At 37.0% G+C, this 24,210-nt stretch overlaps 1 protein-coding gene across 1 annotated transcript in view; it reads right to left on the bottom strand.

The window, feature by feature from the left end:
* Positions 1–10,102: 10,102 nt before the first annotated feature.
* The window catches only part of ENPP3 (ectonucleotide pyrophosphatase/phosphodiesterase 3), a 69,337-nt gene continuing 55,229 nt past the window's right edge, over positions 10,103–24,210 (bottom strand). Inside the window, exons 22-25 of the mRNA XM_022556704.2 lie at positions 22,111–22,188; positions 21,240–21,372; positions 19,271–19,427; positions 10,103–13,203 (exon numbers count right to left, since the gene is read on the bottom strand). Of these exons, the coding sequence (XP_022412412.2) occupies positions 13,033–13,203; positions 19,271–19,427; positions 21,240–21,372; positions 22,111–22,188 (539 nt within the window). The 3' untranslated portion in view covers positions 10,103–13,032. The remainder of the gene's footprint in view (positions 13,204–19,270; positions 19,428–21,239; positions 21,373–22,110; positions 22,189–24,210) is intronic.

The following is a 24,210-nucleotide window of genomic DNA, read 5'->3' as shown; positions in this document are numbered from 1 at the left end:
AGACAATCACAATTTTAGGTCTTAATAGCAGACTTCTTCATATGCCATTGCGTCTGAAAACCCAAGTTACCCACTCTGTCTGAGGCGGCCACATTCCACAGTTGTCCCAGAAGTACCTAATGAATACAGCTTTCCCACAGCAAATCTGTGAAGGAGGAGAGCGTGTTAGCCCTGCGTAGCCTCTGACTCCCCTTTGCTAGTCCTTCCCCATTATCAGCAGCATCTTATCCTCCAATCGTTACCTACATCTCAGACATCTGTCATTTCTTGAGATCCCAGAAAAAAATAAAGAACTGAGTGAGTCAATCTCTTAGGAATATATGCAGTTCAAAAAAGGCGCAAAGGTTTCAGGTGAATTTAGCAAATCTCTGATGGGCATAGTTAAGACTCCAGAAGGAAATTGTCTCAGGGCAGGGCCCTTGATACCAGTTGGTTTCACCCTGTTGGCCACCATATACTCTTCAGAGGGGGGTATCATATTGGACGAGGGACAACACTCTACATTCTCTGAACCTCACTTGCTGCATCTGTACCTACTCTCAGGGTTGTGTAGAAAAATGGTACTGTGTAAATATAAACAAGTAATATTTTATGAGTGCATGTGAAATCTGAATAAGGCCACTGGGCTAGTTAACAATATCGTACAATGACATTTCCTGGTTTGGGTATTTTACTATAGTCATGTAAGATGTTACCGCTGGGGAAAGCTGGGTGAAGAGTATACTGGACTCTTGTACTATTTTCTGAACTTCCTGTGAGTCTATAATTATTTCAAAAATAATTTTTGCGTGTGCGTGGAAAAAAAGTGAGAAAGGATTTTAAAGTCTTCCTAGAAAGGTACAGTGCATTAAAGAAATACTAAAGTTTTACCTGCCTCATTTCCAGTATCTTTTATGTCCCTAAGTACTGTGTGCAACATTTTTAAGTAACTAATAATAACTACCCCCCATAAACTCATTAAGCAAGAAGCATCTTTAATTCTCCAAAAAAATTCATTTTGAAAAGCATTAAGGTGATTTTTCTCTTTTGCCTATTTTGAGCACAAGCCGTCATCCTGACTTGCCCAAATGTGGATACGGGTGAAGTGGAGAAATTAATGTTTTGCATTCTTTTATCAAATACCAAAAGAAAAGCTGATGTTCTAATATTCAAAAATAGGACTTTGCGTAAAGACAACTAGACCTTTACGGCAGATTATTATTTGGGGAAACGATTGTCTAAATTCCTCCACCTCCCCTTTAACATATTCAGGGACTGACTTGATTGCCAAAACATAGAGTTTCCATTGAGGAAGCTCCAGAAGGAGAAAAGACTGCTCCTTTTGGGCCTCAGTGAACTGCAGAAAGGAGGAGAATAAAGAACGAGTAGAAGAAGCAATCAGATATTTGTAGCAGTTTTTATATCTCTGGCAGCCCAAAACATGTTAGGTTCATGAGGCAATAACTATGGGGGTACAGGGGAGGTGGTCTTGCATTGTGAACTTGGGGAGGAAGCTATCCTGATCCAATGTAAGGTGCAGTCATAGACACAGAGCAGAGTGGTAGACAGATGGAGCCCCTGAAGTTAGCTTTCCTGAGCTACTCAGTTTCCCTGTGGCCTGGATCCTGAGCTCAGGGCCAGCAGTGTGAGAGAGGAAATCCCACAATAGGGGATAAGACTGGATTTCAGGGCCAGCCAGATAGACGGAGGATGTCGTGAGAGACTCAGAGACTGAGGTGGCCAGGCCAAATGGATGGACCTTGAGATCACCACTTGTAGATTTCAAGCCTGGAGACGAATAGGGCAATTCCATGAAAGGCAGAAAGAAACTTACTTCTGAGGCCAGAAGATGCCAGCCCGCGCATGCTCATGGACAACAGGAGGCCAGGGATCTCTCCCCCCAGCCCCACAAGGTCAGAAACTCCACTTCTTTTAAACCTGGACTCCAACCAAGAGAGAAGAAGAGGGGAGACACTATATGAGAACTAAATATTTTCATCCTAGAGTGTCTGAACACTACCCAAAAATATCACTTACATTATAAGGTCACACTAGGCTTTAAACAGGACTGGATTTTGTTAAATTTTTTCCCTGTCAACCAGCATATGGTGACTCCTCTGCATACCTGAATATAACGCAATTAATTATGAGATAAATTTTTTAGTCTGCTGTCCATGTGTCTTGTAAACTACAGGCAATCTACAGGGTACCTGGGTGGCTAGAGAAAAGAAGAAAGATCAGAATTGAGCAGAATTTGTTCTCACTCAGGTTTAAACATATGGCAGGACAAATCATGTTATTACATCCTTACACCTAAGTCTCTCTAAGCATAGTTTAGTGTAGCCGACGCTCTTAGCGTTTTTCTAACATAAGCTTAAACGGGTCCAGATAAGTTTAACTTAGCGTTTATTGAGCCCTTCTCAATCAGACACATTGGTAGTTACTGGTACAAAGATGAGTAAGACAAGGTTCTTACTCTCAAATTGCTCACAAGCATCTAAGTAAATCATTGTGATACAATATATGCACTAAAATTACTTTAAGAGACAGTGATGTCATCGTAAGTTCTGAAGTTAAGGTCCATCAGAACAGAACAAAGATCTATCAGCCAGTCTTTCACTAAGACTCTAGTTGACAATGTAACTGAATCTCAATAATGTGTCTAATAGTACCTCTGCTGTGGTTTAAAAATTATATTTTAAAATTCATGGGTTGTTTTACATGGTCATTAAAATACATTTTTTTCTGCAATCTAATTTTTAAGCCTAGTCTAAATTCTATCACATTGGGACCTATAGGCTTGCTGTACATTTTCAGAGCAAGTATCAACCTATAATTGAAGCACTTTTCACTTTTCTAAGCATATTTCATGTGTTATTTCACTTAATCCTTACAACGGGCATTAAATTATCCCATGTTATCAATGAAAATGAACCATACGGAGTTCACGCAACGTGATGCAAGAGTCCGCCTCTGACCACTGTGCACACTTCCTCTTCCCTGTGCTTTTCCTAAAGTACTTGGCAGGTCTTTCCATGTAGTACTAGTTTATACAAATTGGCTTTGTTGCTCCACATTTACCAAAGTGTATTCTTTAGAACACTAGAACTATATGCATAGGTTGCTGGTACTTTCTGTTTTGATTAAAGTTTTTTTTAAGTAAAACTAATCCTTGAAGCTTCTGATATATTAATGTGTGCTGTGTATATTTCCAAAGGACATAATAGTGCTTAGTACTTTCTAAACATATAGACTATTTTGTAATGGAGTTTTCCAGGTCTATTAGGTTTCTCTAGAGAAACAGAACTAATAAGATATAAATAACATATATAATATATTACATATATATTAAATATATATAATATTTATTGATCTATTGATTTTAAGGATTGGCTCACACAATTTGGAGGCTGGCGAGTCCAAAGTCTGCAGGGTGGGCCAACACTCTAGGGACCCAGGGAGGAGACAATATACAGTTCAAGTCCAAAGAGCTGATGTTGTAAAGGAAGTCTTAAGGAAGTCTTCTGGAGAATTCCCTCTTGCTTGAGGATGGCAGACTTTTGCTCTATTCCGTCGGTCAACTGATTGGATGAGGCCCACCACATTATGAAAAACAATCTGCTTTTCTCAAAGTCCACAGATTTAAATGGGGCAAAAATACCTTCACAGAAATACCCGGAATAGACCCAGACAAACTAATACGTAAAATTAACTGTCACACCAGTACGTTAGGATTCCACAGAAATCACCTTAGAAAACACTGCCCTGGCTGGATTATCAGCTCCTTAAAGGCAAGACCTGGGTTTTTAAGTTCTTGTATCCTTCAATATCTTGATTAATTGATAGTAAAAGACTGTAATCATGATAAAATGGAATGAGCACTGGACTTAGAATCAAAAAACATGGAGTCCAATCCTGGCTTAACATTCTAGTAACTTTGTGGTCTCAAGGAAATAATTCAATCTCTATTCTTATCAGGTTTGTTACATGTGGACTGGGAGTAATCGCAAGTATATCAAATTAAATGAGAAGACATGTGAAAGTGTTTGGTACACACACTTACGAATTTTAAAATGTTTCATAAAACAAACAATTAAAACTCCATGACAATGTCAAAGTGTATCTCTGAAAATCAATACACTTCATGTTGTTTTTTTCTGTTATCAATATTTATTCATTTTGGTTTTTAGCCAAAAATGAAACACATGTCATTTTAATGTTACCAAAGTGGGGTATAGGTCAAACCATATGAAATTGTCAATGTTTAGCAGGTTTTGAGTTACAAGAATGGCAATTTCATCTGGTTTATCCTAATACGAATAGGTGGTAAAATGCAGGGCTATACTTGAGGTTATTATAGCTAACAGACTTGTTATTGCTAATTAGGACTTGGTAGGCCCCATTCATTATTGTCTCTGCCTACAAGAAGATCTTATTCTGGGACAGAATGACTCAGAGTGTCAAAAAGAGCTGAAAGAAAAAAATTTGATCACTTTTTTGATTTGGTGGCAACTTTAAAAAAATCTCCTTTATCTAGTTTTTTTTGTTTGTTTTTGTTTTGTTTTGTTTTGTTTGGCGGTACACGGGCCTCTCACTGTTGTGGCCTCTCCCGTTGCGGAGCATAGGCTCCGGACGTGCAGGCTCAGCGGCCATGGCTCACAGGCCCAGCCGCTCCGCGCCATGTGGAATTTTCCCGGACCGGGGCACAAACCCGTGTCCCCTGCATCGGCAGGCGGACTCTCAACCACTGCACCACCAGGGAAGCCCTAGTTTTTTATTCTTACTGTGTATCGCAGGAAATGGTTATGAGAGGTCTGAGGGGACAAGAAACTTTTCTTAATAGCCATTCTGGCTTCCTACTGCTCCTTGAACATACCAGGGACATTACTTCATAGCTTCCCCCATGCATCTGCCTGGCTAACACCTCGTGTCCCCCAGTTCTTTATCAGATCTCACCTTCTCAAGGAGACCTACCCTAACCACCTTACATATTATTTTTAGCAAACTGTCCTCCACATTTCCACTACCCATTGTCCTGGCCCTTTTTTATTCTGCCTTATTTTTCCTTTTTATCCATGGCATTTATCTCTTTCTAACATATATAATTTAATTTTCTTATTTGTTGTACCTATTATTTATTGTTTATCTTCCTCACTAGCATATAAGCTTCTCAAGGGCAGGGATCTTTGTTGATTTTGTTCACTGATTATCCAAAGCCCCTAGAACAGTGTCTGGAACATAGTAGGAACTCAGTAAACATTAGTTGAATAAATAAATTTAATGAGAAGATCTTGAACAGGAAACACATGTTGTTGAATGACTAGGAAAAGGTAGTTGGTTCCAGTCTCAAAGGGACAGCAAGAGAGGACGATATTTTGTATCAAAATAATTGATTACATATTTGATTCTAAATTTCTGTTTTTAATTTGTGGAACACTCTGCTTAAATGCTGTAAGAGACTGAAGTCACAATCTGAGGTGATAACTGATGATAAAATCATCAGAATAAGTCCATTTTCTGAGATGACATCCAGACAGATCGGGAGGAAACATATGAATCTACTGCCAAAGCCAGTTGATCAGAGACACTGTGGACAATCTGTTTCTGGTTTTTTCAGTATCCCAGAGTAACAAGATTAAGCATGCCACGGTTGCTTTTTCTTCCCCCTTAAATTGCTAATGTGTGCATAACTGATAAAAATATTCTTGGACCTAACCAATGAATAAGGACTGTAATAGAGGCAGACCAAATTGAAAGATCAGGGCAACCACAAACCATAATGGAGGATGCTATTAATGTGACTAACTCATCCTGGCAGGAAATATAGGAGTCAAACCTCCAAATCACAGGGCAAAGATCAACCTGACACAATTCACAAATTTGAGTCACTGAAATTGTGCCCAAACCCAAGTGAAGCAGAAACAATTGCCTTGTTCATTCAAGAAGAGTGCTTTCTATGTGATTGAGAGAGGGCAATGCTACCATGGCAGAGCCTCTGTTGCACATATTCTAGATCTGGTAACTTATTGAATCCTCATAACAACTCTATGAGGTAGGTACTAAATGATTCCCCTTTTACAGATGAGAAAACTAAGTTGTAGGTTTAAGAAACTTGCTCCAGGTCACACAGCTAGGAAGCCAGGATTTAAACCCCGGTGCCTGTAACTTAGGGAGTCATGGTCTTATCAATTCACTACCACCTCATAACACAACCGAGAAGAGATGATTCCTTGGGAGACTATTATAAACAAACTTTACAGCTAACACATTAAATAGAGAAGACACTATGCAAATCATTAGGCAAAATTCCTTAATTTCAAGAAATAGGAAAAATTGTTTAAGGTCTTTGTTTATCCCTTAGACATATAAAACATTATACTTTAGTGGAGTGAACCATATGAGATGGACTAGCTAGCCGCTCCAGATTTCTTCTACACCTATACATCTTTAGTTTACACACTGAGAAACATAATATCATAGAATAACAGAACCAGCCTAGGTCTAAGTCTGGTGTCATGATTTACTAGCTGTTATTCAGCTACGTTTACAACATGGATTTGGGACAAGTCAGAATTGCATGAATCCTCTGTCGTTGGAAGGCTGAGGTTTGTTCCTTTCTTGAAGTTTGTTCAAACGTTGAGTCCAGTGATTGAGGGAGTGATTGTGGTCTTCCAAGGGTGCTGTGTAAAAAAGAAGTTATTTCTTCCAACAGCCTTGTTTGTGTTTTTGAAAACTGTTTCAGTTTATGTCCTGTCTCCATTCCCAGGCCCAGCCCTCTCAAAGTAAACAGATGACAAGCAGTAGTGGTAGGGTAGTGGTGATGCAGGGGTGGGGATGGAGGTGGAGGAAGGAAAGAGATGTCCCTAGGGCAAGAAGATTTTCAAAGAACCCAAGTGTAATTTGGAAATAAATTCAAGTGCCAAAACCAGATGGGATTTATAGCATCAAGATCAGTCAAATATATAAGCATAAATATAGACTGAGAGAAATTTCATGTACTTATTCTAAAATGATCAAACACTGATGGATATTCTTATACTAAATGCCACCTAAATTAATGGCTAAAGATGAATTCTTGGCACATAAATAGGTACACCTCTTTATCCCCTTCATCTCCACCCATCTGCTTCTACTTGCCCAGAAAACTCATTTGTTTCTGATTATTTTATGGAAGAACAGAATCTGAGCTTCCTTAATTCAGACTATGGCACTAAAAACCGTAAAAGGAAAGCAAAGAAGGAAGGAAGGAAGGAAAGGAGGAAGGGAGGGAGGGAGGGGACGGGAGGGAAGAGCAGGGGAAGGGAAGGGCAGGGAAGAAAGGAAGAAAGGAAGGAAGAAAGGAAGGAAGGAAAGAAAGAAAGAAAGAAAGAGAATGAGACAGAGAGAAAAAAAGGAAGGAAGAAAGAAAGAGAGGAAGAGATGAAGGAAAGAAAGAAAAAAAGAGAAGAACAAATGGAGAAAGGCATTGAAAAAATAAATTTCCATAATCTTAACTAAATCTGGAAAATAAGCCAACATTTAAAATTTCCCTTCTTTCCAAGCCTGCTCCCAAGAACTTAGTTGACCCCATTTGGGTTAGAATGTTCTCTTTCTACAAACAAGAATTAATTGTAGTCCTTGATTCAGTAACACTGGAACTCACAAAAATGTCCTTCTTATATGCCTGTCTACCAAAACACGTACAACTAAAAACAGAAGTAATATAAGTTTCCTCTATTTAAAAAGCAAGTAATTCTGTAGTATTAAATTATCATTTATATACAAAGCACTTGTCAAAACTTTAGTTGATCATATACTTTGATGTCAGCAGAGTAAAAAAGGAAAGACAACTGCATCACCTGAGAGATGATATAGTTCTATTGGCCAAAAGACAAAAAATAACTCAAGAAGACTTGGGGTGATGACTGGTCATGGATGCTAACATGGATTCTTACTACACCCACCTAAGGCTCCATTAATTCTCAGCTACACATTTTGGGTACCAATTTGTAAAAAATCAAGGCATTTATTGAAATATCAAGTAGTCATTTCCGGACTTACTCCAATAAGTTAAATTTTCTGATAGAAAGGATTTTTTAAATCCTTAAAACATAAGTATTTTCCTGAAAATTTTGAAATTCACCTGAGAAAAACATTTGACTCTGAACCAAAGTAATGTGGATTGACATTTCTCCAAATCCTATGTTCAAATATTATATTCAAAGGAGAGCTATGCCCAGGGGCCATGAATTAATAGAGTTTAACTGTTATAATCATTGGTTGCTGTGATTATGTGTGATTTTAATAATGTGTAATATATATTATATATTTTTGATATGTAAATGTAGTTGATATATAAAATGTTTATATATGTAGTTAAATAGTATAAATATATACATGTAGTTTAGATAGTGTTACAAGAGTATGTGTTTCTTTTACGATTTAGAAAAAATAAATTATTTCCATTCTTGGTGGGGAAAAACTACATCTCAGTAAATTCAGATTTTGAATATACCAATTTAGGAATTAAAGTTGTGCCAATATAGTACTTCTAGTTTTAAAAAATAAAAGTGCCATATATATGTTTACCAACTTCTAGGAATTTTCACAGAAGATACACTTTGAACAAAATTACATATGGATTAGGTTATTCATTGCTGTATATTTGTAACTACAAAATATTGGAAACAGTTAAAGGCCCTTGCATAGGAGATTGACTTAATTAACTATGGTAGTCAACAGATCTTTGACAGAGGAGTGAAGGCAAAACAATGGAGCAAAGGTAGTCTTTTCAACAAATGGTGCTAGAACAAGTGGACATCCACGTGCAAAGAAAAAAATTAATCTAGACAGAGACCTTACACCCTTCACAAAATTAACTCCAAATGGATCATAGACGTAAATGTAAAACACAAAATTAAAAACTCCTGGAAGAGAGCATAGCAGAAAACCTAGATGGCCTTGGGTATGGTGATGACATTTTAGATACAACACCAAAGGCCTGATCCGTGAAAGAATAACATAACTACACTGAAGGGGGAAAAATTAATACAAGTCATTTTGGAACACAGAATTGTGATTATAAATTTTTAGTCTTGAGACACAAAGAACTAAAAACATTTCTTGAATTCTACTTAGTAGATTTGTTTCTCTCAATGGTGTTGGTTAGTAATTCCTTCATTCTTCGTATTATAGGATTGAGCAAATGAGTAAATATGTTGATAATGTTGGGAACCAAGTTTCTCACTGTTGGAGAAGGAAGATACCATTATGAAATGAGAAAGGGTTAGAAAGAACCATGTAGTACTGAATGGCAATTGAACTCATTGCATTTTACACATGTAATTATAAATATAAATAGAGATATAAATAGAGACACATAGACAAAGAGATGTAGCTATAGATTGTACTCTTGTAGACTAAAGAAGCCTAGATACAATGATACGCCAGAAGTAATTAGGGTACCAGCACCCACTAAATGGAACCAGGGCTCCTTGGAGAAATGGCTGATTCCAGAGTTAGCACAGATAAGTACAAGATGAGCTTAAGACGTTATTTTTGGTATCAGAAAGTAAGGAAGTTGCTCAGAAAACAATGAGGATATGTCAAAAGGACACAAGAACCCACCTGTAGGAGCTTGCACAGGCCAAATTTGGGGCAATTTGAATACTTAACTAAACAATGATTCCGTGTATTTTAATCAATTGGAATAAAAAAGAATCCATGAGTCTATATAAATAAGAAACAAATAATAGGGCTTCCCTGGTGGCACAGTTGTTAAGAATCCACCTGCCAATACAGGGTACACGGGTTTGAGCCCTGGTCCGGGAAGATCCCACATGCCGCAGAGCAGCTAAGCCCACGCACCACAACTGCTGAGCCTGTGAGCCACAACTACTGAAGGCCGCTGGCCTAGAGCCCGTGCTCCACAATAAGAGAAGCCACTGCAATGAGAAGCCTGCACACCGCAACAAAGAGTATCCCCTACTCACCGCAACCAGAGAAAGCCCGCGCACAGCAACGAAGACCCAACGCAGCCAAAAATAAACTTAAAAATAAAATTTAAAAAAGAAACAAATAATAAACAAACAAACAAAAATAAGAAGGGAAAGCTTTTCCTTACAGTAGAAAGCTAATAAATGTAGAAGGAATAATGGCAGTTTTTAAAATCACCCTTTTGCAATTGTCGTAGTAAAAATTGAACCAGGGAAGAATTATTAATGGATACTAAAGACAGGTGAAAATTTAATGAGAAACAGAATATTTATAGGTGCCCGAGTATCTCCCCACAAATAACCTCTAAATTATAAAGAGAAAGTACTATCTTTGCAGCAGAGAAAACTGGTGAACACCAACTTAACCAGCTGACCAAATTTGGCATCAATAATAATGGCAAAATTGAACATCTTGTGCTTCCAGAAGTGAAGCACCAAGGACACACTGTCACTGATGTAGTGCTCCTGCCAAAAATGCAAAACATGGATCCAATCATAAGGACATATCAGACAAACCCAAACTGAGGGACAGCCTACAAAATAAATAGCCTGGACTCTTCAAAACGTTGACATTATTTGGTAAAGGCTGAGGAACTGTTGTACCAAAGAGGAAAGAAAACTTAATGCAATGCATGATTCTGTTTTGCATCCCAGAAAATAAAATATTTTAAAGGACATTATTGAAAATGAGAAAAAATTAAATTTGATCTGGAAATTAAATAATGATATTGCATCAACATCAAACTTCCTGACTGTGGTTGTGTGACTTAACGTCCTTGATCTTAGGAGATACGCCTTAAAGTTCTGGGGGGGTAAATGGGCATAATGACTCCAATATACTCTCAGAAAATTCAGGGAAAAAAATAAAGCTATCCATAAACATACATAGAGAGAATATTAACAATCAGTGAAGATGGGTGAAGGTTATACAGAGTTCTTTATACTATTCTCACAACCTTTCTGTATCTTTGAAGTTCTTTCTAAATAAATAGTTTTTAAATGCAACTAACTTTATTATTTACAATTTCAGATTTTAAAAGTAAGACAAGATCATTATTTAAAAAGTAGGCTACAGGGCTTCCTTGGTGGCGCAATGGTTGAGAGTCTGCCTGCCAACGCAGGGAACACGGGTTCGTGCCCCGGTCCGGGAAGATCCCACGTGCCGCAGAGCAGCTGGGCCCGTGAGCCATGGCCCCTGAGCCTGCGCGTCCGGAGCCTATGCTCCGCAACGCGAGAGGCCACAACAGTGAGAGGCCCGCGTACCGCAAAAAAAAAAGTAGGCTACATACTGAAAGTTACAAAGTAACGATTGTAAATCCCCTGTAATTCCATGAATTGTTAAATCAGTGGTGTCTTTCCTTAAGAATGATTTTACACATACATATTTCTTTTTAATGGGATAAGATTATACCAAAAAAAACCTTACACAATCTCTATGCAAAATATGCAATTTTAATGCTTCTCTGACTGAAATTTTTATTTCTATGTTGAGCACCCATTTGATCTGATATCAAAAACAATTTAGTTGCTTTAAGAGAAACTCAGAAGCAATGAGGACAACCAGAGTTAAACTCAGTTCAAGGTTGTGACCATCCTTCACTTGTCTCCCCCCATAGTGGAGTCTAAATTCCAGGTTATCTTAGCTAGTTTCCAGGCCACAGTGGGGCAGGGGACCACTGATTGGAGGAATTCTGTCTATATACAGGGCATCAACATTTTTGCCACATAGCTGGAAATAGTTTCCAATTTTTGTCTTGTCTTTCAGCTTCTCTGAATTGTACGTTTTAAAACTAACTCTATAAGTAGAGTTAAAAAAAAAAACCCAATGGCCCTAAGCTAATATTTAAATTACTTGTAATTAATGACCATAATTCCATTGAAGTCCTAATAGAAATAATTTGTTTTTTTGAAGCTCGTGCCACAAGATTTTTTTCTCACCAGCAAAGCCTGTGTCCCCTGTATGAACTGGTCTATATATATCAGAAATGAATCTGGAACATTGCCAGTCTGCAAATCCAAAAATCTGACCAATGATATTGCCTCCCAAATGAGTACTGGGTTCTCTTTGCTTAATAATCACATTTTGAAAAATTAAAGAGATACATATAGAGAGAGTTTTAAAAAAATTTTATGCAATGCCAAAAGTCACAAGATAAAAATTTTATCTCCCTCTGTCTCTTAGTATTAATTCCTGCCTCTCTCCACCCTGGCTTTAGTGTACAAATCAAGGTTGACAAACTTCAGACCATGGGCCAACTCTAGCCCCCCATCTACTTTTGTAAATAAAGTTTTGTTGGACACCAGTTACTCCAATTCCTTTTACATATTATCTATGACTACTTCCTTGGTGTAATGGCAGAGTTAAGTAGTTGCAGCAGAGTCTGTACAGCCTGAAAAATTTTATTATCCAACACTTAAAGAGAAGTTTTGCCAGCCCCTGAAAAATGATAGTATACTATACATGCTATTCTACCACTTCTCTTCATTTAACAATAGTCATACAGTCAATATGTAGATCAACTTCTTTCTTTATAGTAGTGGAATCGCATCCCATTGATTGCTTAAATAAACTCCATAATTTGCTCAACAAGTCTTTTAGGTTACCTTCTGGTCTTCGTAAAAGATGATATTTTCATGCATTTCTGCAAAGTATATCTGTTGACACCACTTTTACAAATGAAATTACCGAATAAAGGTAATGTGTACTTTTTATTTTAATAAATATTGCCTGATTGCCAAGTATAAAAAGTTTTATAACAAAACTGATGTAGAACTGATTCAAAAGGGAGACCTACTTCTCCTACTCTCCCTTCTATTTAGATAATGCTGGGAAGAAAAATATAGCCCAGGATTATAAGTGAGATAATAAATATAATAAGCAAGGAACAACATAGCACAATCTCTGGCAAAAAAAAGTGTAACTTTAAAATAATATATTTTTATTGAAATGAAGAAGAGAAGAGAATAATGAAAATTATACAACATGGCTTTTAGAGGAGTCAAGGAAAAATAGAAAACTTTTACATTCTTCAGCAGAAAAAATCATTTACAGTTTGCCAAAGTTGTTTTATATATTAAGTTAAATAATGGTTTCAAATGTGGGCAAATATGTCTTTAGTTGCAAAATTTCAGAGACAGGCTGTAATTTTTCCTGATAAAAGTCAAGCCCAGTAAGAAGTTCCACATCACGGACCCGGGCAACATGTGCGTTGAATCTTTCTTCAATCCAAAGAGCTTCTGGTTTATTTTCCTGAAAAAGAAAAACAAAAGACTATTTTCCCTGGGGCATGATTTTTCATTAACAGAAAGATCTTTTATAACTTAGAAGTTGTCCTTTTTCCTGTGTCTTTTTGGTTGTTGTTGTTGCTTTTTTTTTTTTTTGTGGTACTCGGGCCTCTGACTGTTGCGGCCTCTCCCGTTGCGGAGCACAGGCTCCGGACGCGCAGGCTCAGCGGCCGTGGCTCACGGGCCCAGCGCCACCAGGGAAGCCCACAGCCATTTTTATATTTACTTCAGATACAATTTTTTTTTTAAATGAGACATTAAAGATGAAGTTAAGTCCCCACATTCCTCTACTCAGAGTTAATCATTATCATGAGTCAGTGTGAATCCAGTTTGTGTTTTTACACTTTTACTGCACATCAGTATACAATATATAGCATTGATTTATGTTTTCAAATTTATAGAAATCATGTAAGTGGCATTCTATAATTACTTTTTCATTCAATATCATGTTTGTAATCTATTCATAGTGAAATATCTAGATCTAGTTAAGTCTTTTGTTTTTAGCTATGGTTTGTGGTAGCACAGTTTATTTTTTTCATTGCCATATTGCTAGTATTTTTGGCATTATAAATAATAGTGTCATGATAAATTACCACATGTCTTCTGTGTTCAAGAACATGAGTTTCTAGGATATAGAAATGGAATTGCTGGGTCATAGAGTACATGTAACTTTAACTTCACCAGATATTCAACCTAGCACTCCTCAAAGTGTTTATACCAATTTATAGTTCCATTGGCAATGGAGGATAATCCCCATTTCCCCACATCCTTACCAAACCATGATGTGAAATAGTGCTTTATCCCTGTTTAAGTGTTATTACCCTGAGTTATATTGAGTACCTTTTCAGATATTTCTTGGCCATTTGACTTTCAATAGGTTTTTAACTACATATAAAAAACAGTATAGTTTAAAATAGTATAATAAATAGTATAGTAAAAAAAATGTTTTATACTATATATACTGTATATATAAAGGTTAGTGCAACAATTTAGAGCCATGGATTTCTGTGAAATTCCTTATTCTTTATTTATTAATTTCCTGATATTCATATGATATTGCTAAATTTCCAGTTAAATTTTTTAAAAGTAAGAAAGTTTACAAGTTTGTTTAATTAGATGAGTCTGCTTAAATGACTTTCAGTTGACTTCAGCATACTGGTTCACTTGTTTTTTAAGTATGCAAGATTAAAATAGGCAGCTACTATTTGAGCCAGAGGAAGTATAAGACAAAACCACTGTTTTGAACCTCTGAAGTATTTCTCCATGCGAGATTCATGAGGTGAGTTATTATTTTTTAAAATAAATATGTGATGTACTAATATTAACTCATATTTCTAATGGGAATCCAATTCAGTCTTTTTTTCTTGCTTGCACTATTTCACATTTTAGTAACATTTAATAGTTTTGATGACGTTTTTCATAAAGTTTCCCCCCCATGGCTTTTATAACTCTATTTTCTCCCAGCTTATTTGGTATCCATCTAACTGAATGTTTAGGGAACACCTGACAGTCTTCGCTTTTTTAAAACTGCAATGAAATGATCTTAATGATCTTAAATGAAATGAAATGTACTTAAATGATCTTAAGTACAACATAATTATAACTAGGCAGGGGTGATACTCAAGCAATTCCATATCAGATAGTTCACCAGCACCAACCAATCTGAACAGAAGCCAGCTGTAAACAGCTGCTCTAGCTGTACCACTGCATCCCAAGAGAATAAAAGCCTTGTGTATATCAAGTTTTTATGAGCCATATTTAAATATATGCTTTTAGATTTATATATATATATAATTTGTTGGTTTATTACATATGTATTAGACCTGTTACATAAATAGAAGTATTGTATACACCTAAAATACAACTCAATTTGTTAGTTTTTTGAGGCAATACCAGTTTCAGTATTTTTCTCCCCTAACCACCTCCTTAATCTCTTCCTTATTCACTTACAGTCTCATTATCACTGCCATCACACTAACAAAACCATTTTGTCAAGGATGACCTAACAGTAGAATTTTTGTAGACCTTTCACTTAGCTATTACCCCAAGCTTCTAAAAGTTCCTTCTTTGTCTTCCATAGCTCTGCTTACTTGTTTGATGACACCTTCTGTTTCCTCAGCTGACTTTAGTTTTTTCTTTCCTGGAAGAACAGACATTTTCCTCCATCTGATCTTTGGATCTCTTCTCTCTATTTTCTCCCCTTCAGAAATTTTATTTCACTCCCGTGCTTTAATACCAAATCTATCTCTACAGTTCTGTTCTCTTCCAAGTTCCATACCTGTATTGTCTACCCCTAATTCTATTTACAGTACAACCGTGTACCCCCAATTGCATTTCCAATATATACTAAGTTACAATAATGATAGTCACTTGGAGTTATGGTAGCGTTCTCATTTATCTGACAGGAATTCAGCCATACAAAGTTGAGGGGAAAAAAAGAAAAAGGAGGAGGAAAGAAATGATGGAAGAACAAAGGAAGACAGAAGATATATAAGGAAATAAGAATCTAGTTCCCTACATCAAGTGTGAGGTGGAATTGTGAATCTACCATTTCTACAACTGGTATCTGTTCCCTTAAACATTTTATAGTGCGAGTACCTTCCCCCCACTCAGTGATTAGAATATTTAAAAGTGCAGAATGTTCATACAACATGACGCTTAAAGAAAGCCTATTTCATTGGGTGCTTAAAGCACAATTACCTCTTCTAATGCTGGTGGAAATGTTGGCTGAATTGCACTTATTAGGGTACAGCTTGTGTATGTACAGTACTTTGTGGGTGATTTGATTCTGGGTGATTTTATCTGTAAACAATTTCACTTTATGTTGACTTTAGAATGTAATTGCTTAATAAAATGTGATTTCTTTATAATGGCTACCATTTGCTTACTATGTATTTAGAATTCTTAGGGGTTTATATGAAATATCTTATTTAATTTTCAAAACAACATCATGAGGGGGTGAGTTTTTTATACATTTGAAGAAAGTGACACTCAGTTGTTTACCCAAAGAGGCCAAATCAGTAACTGAACCCAGATATCCAACTCCAAAACTCATGCATTTGCGTTCTATTCTATACTGCTTCTCACATACCCTCCTAGATATGCAACTAGTTTCTTTTTTATTTATTTATTTATTTTGCGGTATGTGGGCCTCTCACTGTTGTGGCCTCTCCCACCGCGGAGCACAGGCTCCGGACGCGCAGGCTCAGCGGCCATGGCTCACGGGCCCAGCCGCTCCGCGGCATGTGGGATCTTCCCGGACCGGGGCACGAACTCGTGTCCCCTGCATCGGCAGGCGGACTCTCAACCACTGCGCCACCAGGGAAGCCCTCAACTAGTTTCTTAATCGGAAGACCACCAACAGCAAATGTATCCTTCCCAAAACAACTGATTGTCTTATATATTTCCTGGCCAATCACACCTAAATTTTCAGTCACCTTTGGCTCTATCCTCTCTTCCCTCCCTATAGCTAATTGACAGTCACATCTTATTCATGTCACAATCTCTCTTATAATTATAGCTTGGTTTAAGTTTGTTTCATACTCATCATATTATGCCTCATTGTTATCTTTATAGATATCATAGTCTGATTACTATACTGCCAATTCCTTAAAATTTTGGAATATGTCCAATTTATTAGTGATCATGTCTTATTCAATAGAGATGATGCCCTGTTAATTTTGAGATCATCTCCACATTGGATGTTCAGGGAAAGCTTCAAATCATCTGTACTTTACCTTGAGGTGTAGGTGGAATTTTTAGCAGATGGAAAAGAAGGGCATTCTAGAAGAGACAAGAGCATGAGCAAGCACATGGAGGTAGGGAAAATCAAGGGGTGTTCAAGTAATTTCAAGAACCTCCGTTCGCCTGGAACTTAGGTCTGCAAAGTCAACTGAGGGTAAATGGTGAAGAGCCTTAAGTACAGGCTGGGAGATTTTTGTTTGTTTATTTTTGTAGTTTTATTCAGGGTAGGTAGACAATCAAATGGATGAGAAAGGATGTCGTCATGAAAAACTCAATTTGAAGATGAGCAACCTGATAGTGAAATACAGAGGCGAAGGGGAGGAGGACAGGAGACAGTAAAACTACTTAAAATTCATTTTCAAAAGTCCTGATAGAAGGCAATAAGGGCCTAGACCAGGGATAGCGAATCATTTCTTCTTTTCGCACCCATTCTAACCAATCCAAAATGGCTATCTAGAACCTCTATGATAAAGAACTATTTATTCCTGATTCAGTGGAAAAGAGCACCACACCCTATCAGTCACCAAAGTCTGCCACTGGAAGAGGAAGTGAAGAATGATGGCTTCCCCTTGTCTCGACTAAATAAACTTCTGACAGGACAAATAGGAAGAGATTCAACTACGCAACATCTCCTGATAGCTTCTTGCTTGGAAACTCTTCCTCATTCTAGGACTATGAGTGACCCGCTGCTTAGCCTCTAAACTTTGCCATCCATCTTGAGTCACTGAAAGCAACCATTCAACACTCAAGTTCAAATCCTATCTTCAAGACTCAAGCCTTCCTTACCAGAAAGTATTTTTCTTTTGAAATCCTACTACATTTTATCTGTCCCTCTTTGTGCCACTTATTTTTCTTTCTTTTATTTTACTAGGCTTCTAAGTGATAGACTATGAGCCTTTTCTGCTAGAATTCACGTCTGATTTATCTGTGTATTGCCCATAGCACACAGTATGGTGAAGGCAGTTATGTGTTGAACAGATGAAAGAATAGAGATGAATCCCAACCTGGCTTAGAATCTAAGCTTTAACTTCCATCTCTACTAGCTCATGGGATTTTCCATGTGAACACCCATTTCTACAAACCAGATGTACCTACACTTAATTATCCTACCTACCTGCCAAAACAGTTCTCATTCCTAACTTCCCTCTTTTTTTCCCCCTAATTACCTGCATTTAAAATCTCTGATTCAGCTTTGAGTCTCCCTTTTCCTTTGGTTCTTGCATCCAGCCAGTTGCCAAGTCCCTCCCTTCTTCATTTCCTCCACAGAAGAGTCTTCCTAATCCTTTCAATCTGTTCAAATTCTGCCCATCCTTCAGGGCTCAGCCCTACTCCCACCTCAATTTATGTAACCTTTATTTGTTATTCCAGCCAAAAGTGTTTTGAATTTGAAACACTAAATACTTACAACAGTATTTGACAATGAATCCCAACTTTGTAATGTCTCTTACTTCTAATTTTTAAAATAATTCTTATATGATCGACTGGCCCATTTATGTGTCTGTATCTCATTTATATATCAAAGTTATATATGAACTCCTTGAGGGCAGAGACAATGTATTCTTCCTTGGTGCATTCTAAAAAGCTTCTATCATGATAATGTTTACTTAATAGGTATTCAATATATTAGCTGAATGACTTCAGTAAAACCCAATTACCAGAATACATATGTTTTTCTATAAAGAACATATATGAAGTTGAAGTAACTATTTACATATAATTTGCTTTGATCCAAAAGGTTTTGAGGTGGCCTAATTCATGATGTTAAAAAAGGAATGTTATTCGAGCTAACTTATTTTGTAAATACATATATGTATATACGTATTTAGGTAAATATATATACACATATATATACATACTATATATATATGTATTTTCAGACCTCATGTTTCAAGTCGATGGAATTTTTATATTTATATATTCATTTAAGAAACATTAATTTAGTGCCAACTTTGGGACAGAACCTTAAGGTTTGCATTCAGAATAAAAAGCCTAATAAGATACAACCCCTTTCCTTATTAGTGAATGTGAATAAAATATATCTAAATAAAATATATGACATGCATATATAAACACATGTTCATGTAAGCATATACATGTTTAAATCGATATTAATTACATAGAGATCAACAGTCTAAGGAAAAGTTCAAAACTGAGGTCATATTTACTACAACTCTAACCCATGAAACACCAAAAAGTATACTGTAGTCAGAGCCACTTTTATGAAAGCCCAGGTGAGCTCTGACTAATCATTTTCTCAGGGCCCAGGGCCTCTCCAGGAGCATACTCACGGGACAGCTCTCCACGTTGGTAGGTCGGTGAGGGATGACAAAGGGTAAGACGTCCAACCACCCAGTGCAGGCGTTGGGGGTTTGGCTCTTATTTTTACAACTGGTCAAGACCACGAAGTAGTGTGTTGGGATGGGAACGCTGGTGTTGACTACGTATCTAAAAACATAATTGAAAAGATTTGATGTTATTATACTTATGCTTCTGAAGATTAGAAATGTCTTTTTATATTTTTAAAGAAATGTCAAAGTAAAATTATAGTAAAAGAAAGTAAATAAATAGAAAATACAAAATCTTACCACACATTTTTAAACCTTAATGAGTCTGAATCAAGATTATAGAAGTCCAAGCCTGGTCATTTTAACATCATGGGAAAATATTAAAATACAATGAAAAGCAGAGCATGGTATTCTGCCTCCTAGCTTTGTTGACTTATACATCACAGTGACGTTTCCTAATAGAGTAGGGGCTGGAAATGAAGGAGCTGGGATTTCAATTGTAGCTGCGCACTTCTACTAGTCGTTTGGATGTGTACTAATCCTCTAATAGTCTATGACTTTCTAACCTTCCTCAACTTTAACATGGAGGTTTTCTTATGCTACCAACTTCGCAGCATAGACAGGGACAAATCCATACAACTGATACGACAGTCCTTTAGTCTCAGATAACAAGCATGAAAGTGCTTTTAAAAGTTTCAAATGCAAAATAAAGGTAAGCTATTAGTGTGAGCCCACTAAAAGGAAGATGAACTGGTATAAGTAGTAATGTATTACTGTGCTTTAGAATCAGAGCTAGGCTGTCTGGGTTCTGGCTTTACTACTTAGCTGTGGAACTTAGACAAGTTAGTTAACCTCTCTGTGCCTCAGTTTCCTTTTCTAAATGGGAACTAATGGAATCTAACATGTGGATGTTTTTCAGATTAAATGAAGTATCTGTAAATTCTTAGAAGCATACCTAGCATGGAGTAAAGTGCTATCAAATTGTTTGCTAGGATTATTAAATGGTGAAAGACAGGGTCAATAAACACTGAAATAAGGACAAGGCAAACAAAATTTAAGGCCACACACTTAGTGATGATGAATGTTATCTTATCAGAAGGTATGAGTATAAATCATTGCTTTACATAATCTAGGCTTAGTACAAGAGTTCAGTACTGTCCATTTTGATAATAAAGAGAAATCATGGATGACACTTCTAAAACTCTCTATTCCTGTGTGCTGAGTTCAAAAGTAATTCTTAGCAACATGTATGACCAGGTTTAGTCCAAAGATGTACAGTTTAGTAGGACTAGTTTTCTATAGGAAGCCTACACTATCTCCTGGGAGATACTTTTATGAATCATCCACTATCCAAAATATTGGGCAGTATTTTGTTTTTGTTTTTGTTTTGCGGTACGCGGGCCTCTCACTGTTGTGGCCTCTCCCGTTGCGGAGCACAGGCTTCGGATACGCAGGTTCAGCGGCCATGGCTCATGTGCCTAGCCGCTCCGCGGCATGTGGGATCTTCCCGGACCGGGGCACGAACCCGTGTCCCTTGAATCGGCAGGTGGACTCTCAACCACTGCGCCACCAGGGAAGCCCTGGGCAGTATTTTGAATAGTCACTTCTTGATTTTTTTTATTTATTGCCGAACTGCTTCTCTATTTACTGATAGCACAGTGAGTCTTCCCTACCTCCTTAACCTTGACAAAACCACGTTTTCCCTTTCACATTAGTTTAGAAATTTTCCAAATAAAATTTTTTCTAAACTATTCCTGGACATTTTTTTCTTTGCCTATTAGTTTAAATCTTTGCCATATAAAATTTTTGCTAAATATTTAGATAGACTAGTTGAAAATAGTCAACAATTGCATCTCTATATAAATATGTTATGTAATGTTTAGAATACTGAGCTTTAATTTTAAATATTGAGGTTTCCCCTTATGATACCCTATTGCCAAATCAAAAGTCCATTTTGTTTCAAATTACTTACTCTGTAATTTCATCTGGAGCATCAAAATGACCATCGTAATTATAATCAAATATTGGTCCACTAACCACATTGACTCCATTTCTTTCCATGGCATGTTTTCCAAGAAGAACACTATGGAAGTAATTCCACATTGCTAAAAATAAAAGAATAAAGCGTTAAAAATGTCTGCCTGTATTGAACATGGAAATATTTTCTATTATAAACAGGTACATTTAAATAGCATCCAATTCTGCTTTAATACTTGTCAGTGGTCATTGAGTAATACTGCAAAATAGTCTATGCAACAAAAATAAACAGCCACACCCATGATAGCTTTTTGTTGCTGATGTAGTTACAGTCTCGAAATTACAGTTAAATATGTCTCCAAATGCCTCCCTAGGGCTGAGCTGCTTTGGGGACTGTATTAAAAAATGGTCAGAACACACATACTGCCTTATTAATTGTGACTCTAGGGACAAACACTTTTCATTTACTTATGGTGAGTATCAGTAAAATTTTATTTTGTGGTTAGCTCTTTACAGTAAAATTAGGATTAAAAAATTATCAAAATTCTAGCAACAAGTCACCCAAAGTTGAAGTAAGTTAAAAAGAATTTACGTTAGACATCCTTCCTGTTTCAATATTTAAAACATTAGAACAGGGACTTCCCTGGAGGTCCAGTGGTTAATACACCATGCTTCCACTGCAGGGGGCACGGGTTCAATCCCTGGTCGGGGAACTAATATCCCACATGCCACAAGGTGCGGCCAAAAAAAAAATTAGAACAAAATGGCTGATAACAGAAACAAATTGCAATAAAAGATGTGTTTAGTTTAGAAGTTCAAAGAGTCACTTGGGTATTTTAAAATTCATAATCTAAGTATATACTTACTTTTGAATGCTTCATACATAGGGACCAAATTACTTGTAATTAAAGCATCATATTGACTATCAGAAGTTCTATCGTTTGCTGCAAAACAAATGAATTTTATTAAATCTAGCTATAAGAGAAAGTATGACATTCCACATAATAGGCCCATTAGTATAACATACTAATGTAAATTTATTAACACACAAAACACAGAGATACAAAGCACTCTCCAGTGGAAGTCATCAATAATGCAGGCAGTTTTATGCATTTGATTGATACCTATAGTGGGCTGGTGACCCTCAAGAAGGTAGGTCCATGTCCTAACTCCCCATTACCTCTGAATGTGATAGGTAGGAAAATAGTGTCTTTGCAGATGTAATTAAAAGTTCAAGATGAGATTATCCTAGATTTAGGGTGGGTTCTAAATCCAGTGACTGGTGTCCTACAAGGAGAAGGAGGATTGAGAAGAGGAGAGACTCAGGGGAGAAAGCTATGCGAAGATGGAGGCAGAGACTGGAGTGATGCAGCTACAAGCCAAGCAACACCTGGAACCCCCAGATGCTGGAAGAGGTAAAGAAGGATTCTACCCTAGATTCTCTCTTGCAAAGGGAGCATGGCCCTGTCAACACCCTGATTTCAGACTTCTGGCCTCTAGAACTTTGAGAGAATAAACCTCTGTTGTTTTAAGCCACCAAGTTTGTGGGTAATTTGTTACAGCAGTCTCTAGAAAACTATAATATAATATAGTTATATATATATAATATATATATATTATATAAAAAATATATAATACCGATAGGAAAGCATCATTATTGAATATACATAAAATAATAATGCTATGGGCTTCCCTGGTGGCGCAGTGGTTGGGGGTCCGCCTGCCGATGCAGGGGACGCAGGTTCATGGCCCGGTCCAGGAGGATCCCACATGACACGGAGCGGCTGGGCTCGTGGGCCATGGCTGCTGGGCCTGCGCGTCCGGAGCCTGTGCTCTGCAACGGGAGAGGCTGCAACAGTGCGAGGCCCGCGTACCGCAAAAATAATAATAATAATAATAATGATGATGATGATGATGATGCTATGATAAATAACTCTTCCAAAGTAAAATTTTCTTAAGAAAGTGGGTTTTAACTCAATGAAGACTGCTGACAGCACCACAAATGGTTGGCTTTGAAGACACATGGACTTGCCATCTAGAGGAGTGTGTGCTGAGCCTGTGTGCTCTGGAACTAGACTGCCCGGGTTGGAATCCCAGCTCCACTGCCCACCAGCTGACCCACTTGGGCAAAGCGCTATGTCCCTCTGTACTTCATTTGTCTCATGGCATCTCTCTCACTGAAATATTGTGAGGATTTAAACTGCTGCAAGCCTATGAATGTTTATTATAATGTTTTTTACATTTAAACTACTCTTGGCTACCTTAACTAATACTCAAATGAAAGGTCAATGTATAGGAACCAAAAGGCAAGGAGAAGCAAGATTTTGTGTCTTTTTCTTTAAGATTTCACATGCTACTCACAGTCCTCAGACCCTCTACAAGTCTTTTCTACTTGTTAAACTAAACTTTGAAAGTTGTAAAGTCAATGAACATAACAATTATCTTCTTTTCAGGAAACATAAGAATCTGCTTATAATGGAAATGCTAACAATTTGTAATGGAGAGTTAGAAGGTGGTTTCATTCAATCCTTAATATTTTTTGAGACAAGCTGTTTAGTTTTTCATTTCATTTCCTTGTCAAGACAAACATTTATAAATCAACCAATATCTTAGGGCTTAACAGATACAATTTTATAATGCCAATTTAAAATTTTTTATTAATAAAATGTTGCAGCTATTTAAGGTTTATCCTAGGGTTTACATAAATTTGGTGGCGCTCTAATTGTCTCTAGATACTGTAACAAGATATATCAGTTTATTATCCTAATTCTCTGTTAGGAATTTTACATTGATGTGCTACTTGCTTTCACTAGGCCTTTTTTTCCCCACTATAAATCTCAGAACCTCTAAATTATAAATCTCTAAACTGACCTCTTTGGTCATGGCTTCCAGAAAAATGAAGCCAAATATCTGGAGAAAACCCATTCTCAGAAGCTGAAATTGTTGAAAATCTCATGAGTAAATCA

Source organism: Delphinapterus leucas, chromosome 12 (genome assembly GCF_059928025.1).
Source record: "Delphinapterus leucas isolate spDelLeu-1000000601 "Yukka" chromosome 12, BTC_Dleu_Yukka2, whole genome shotgun sequence".
NCBI lineage: Eukaryota > Metazoa > Chordata > Mammalia > Artiodactyla > Monodontidae > Delphinapterus > Delphinapterus leucas.
Note: the sequence above shows the minus strand (reverse complement) of the source record. Positions and strands in the feature narration are given on the sequence as shown.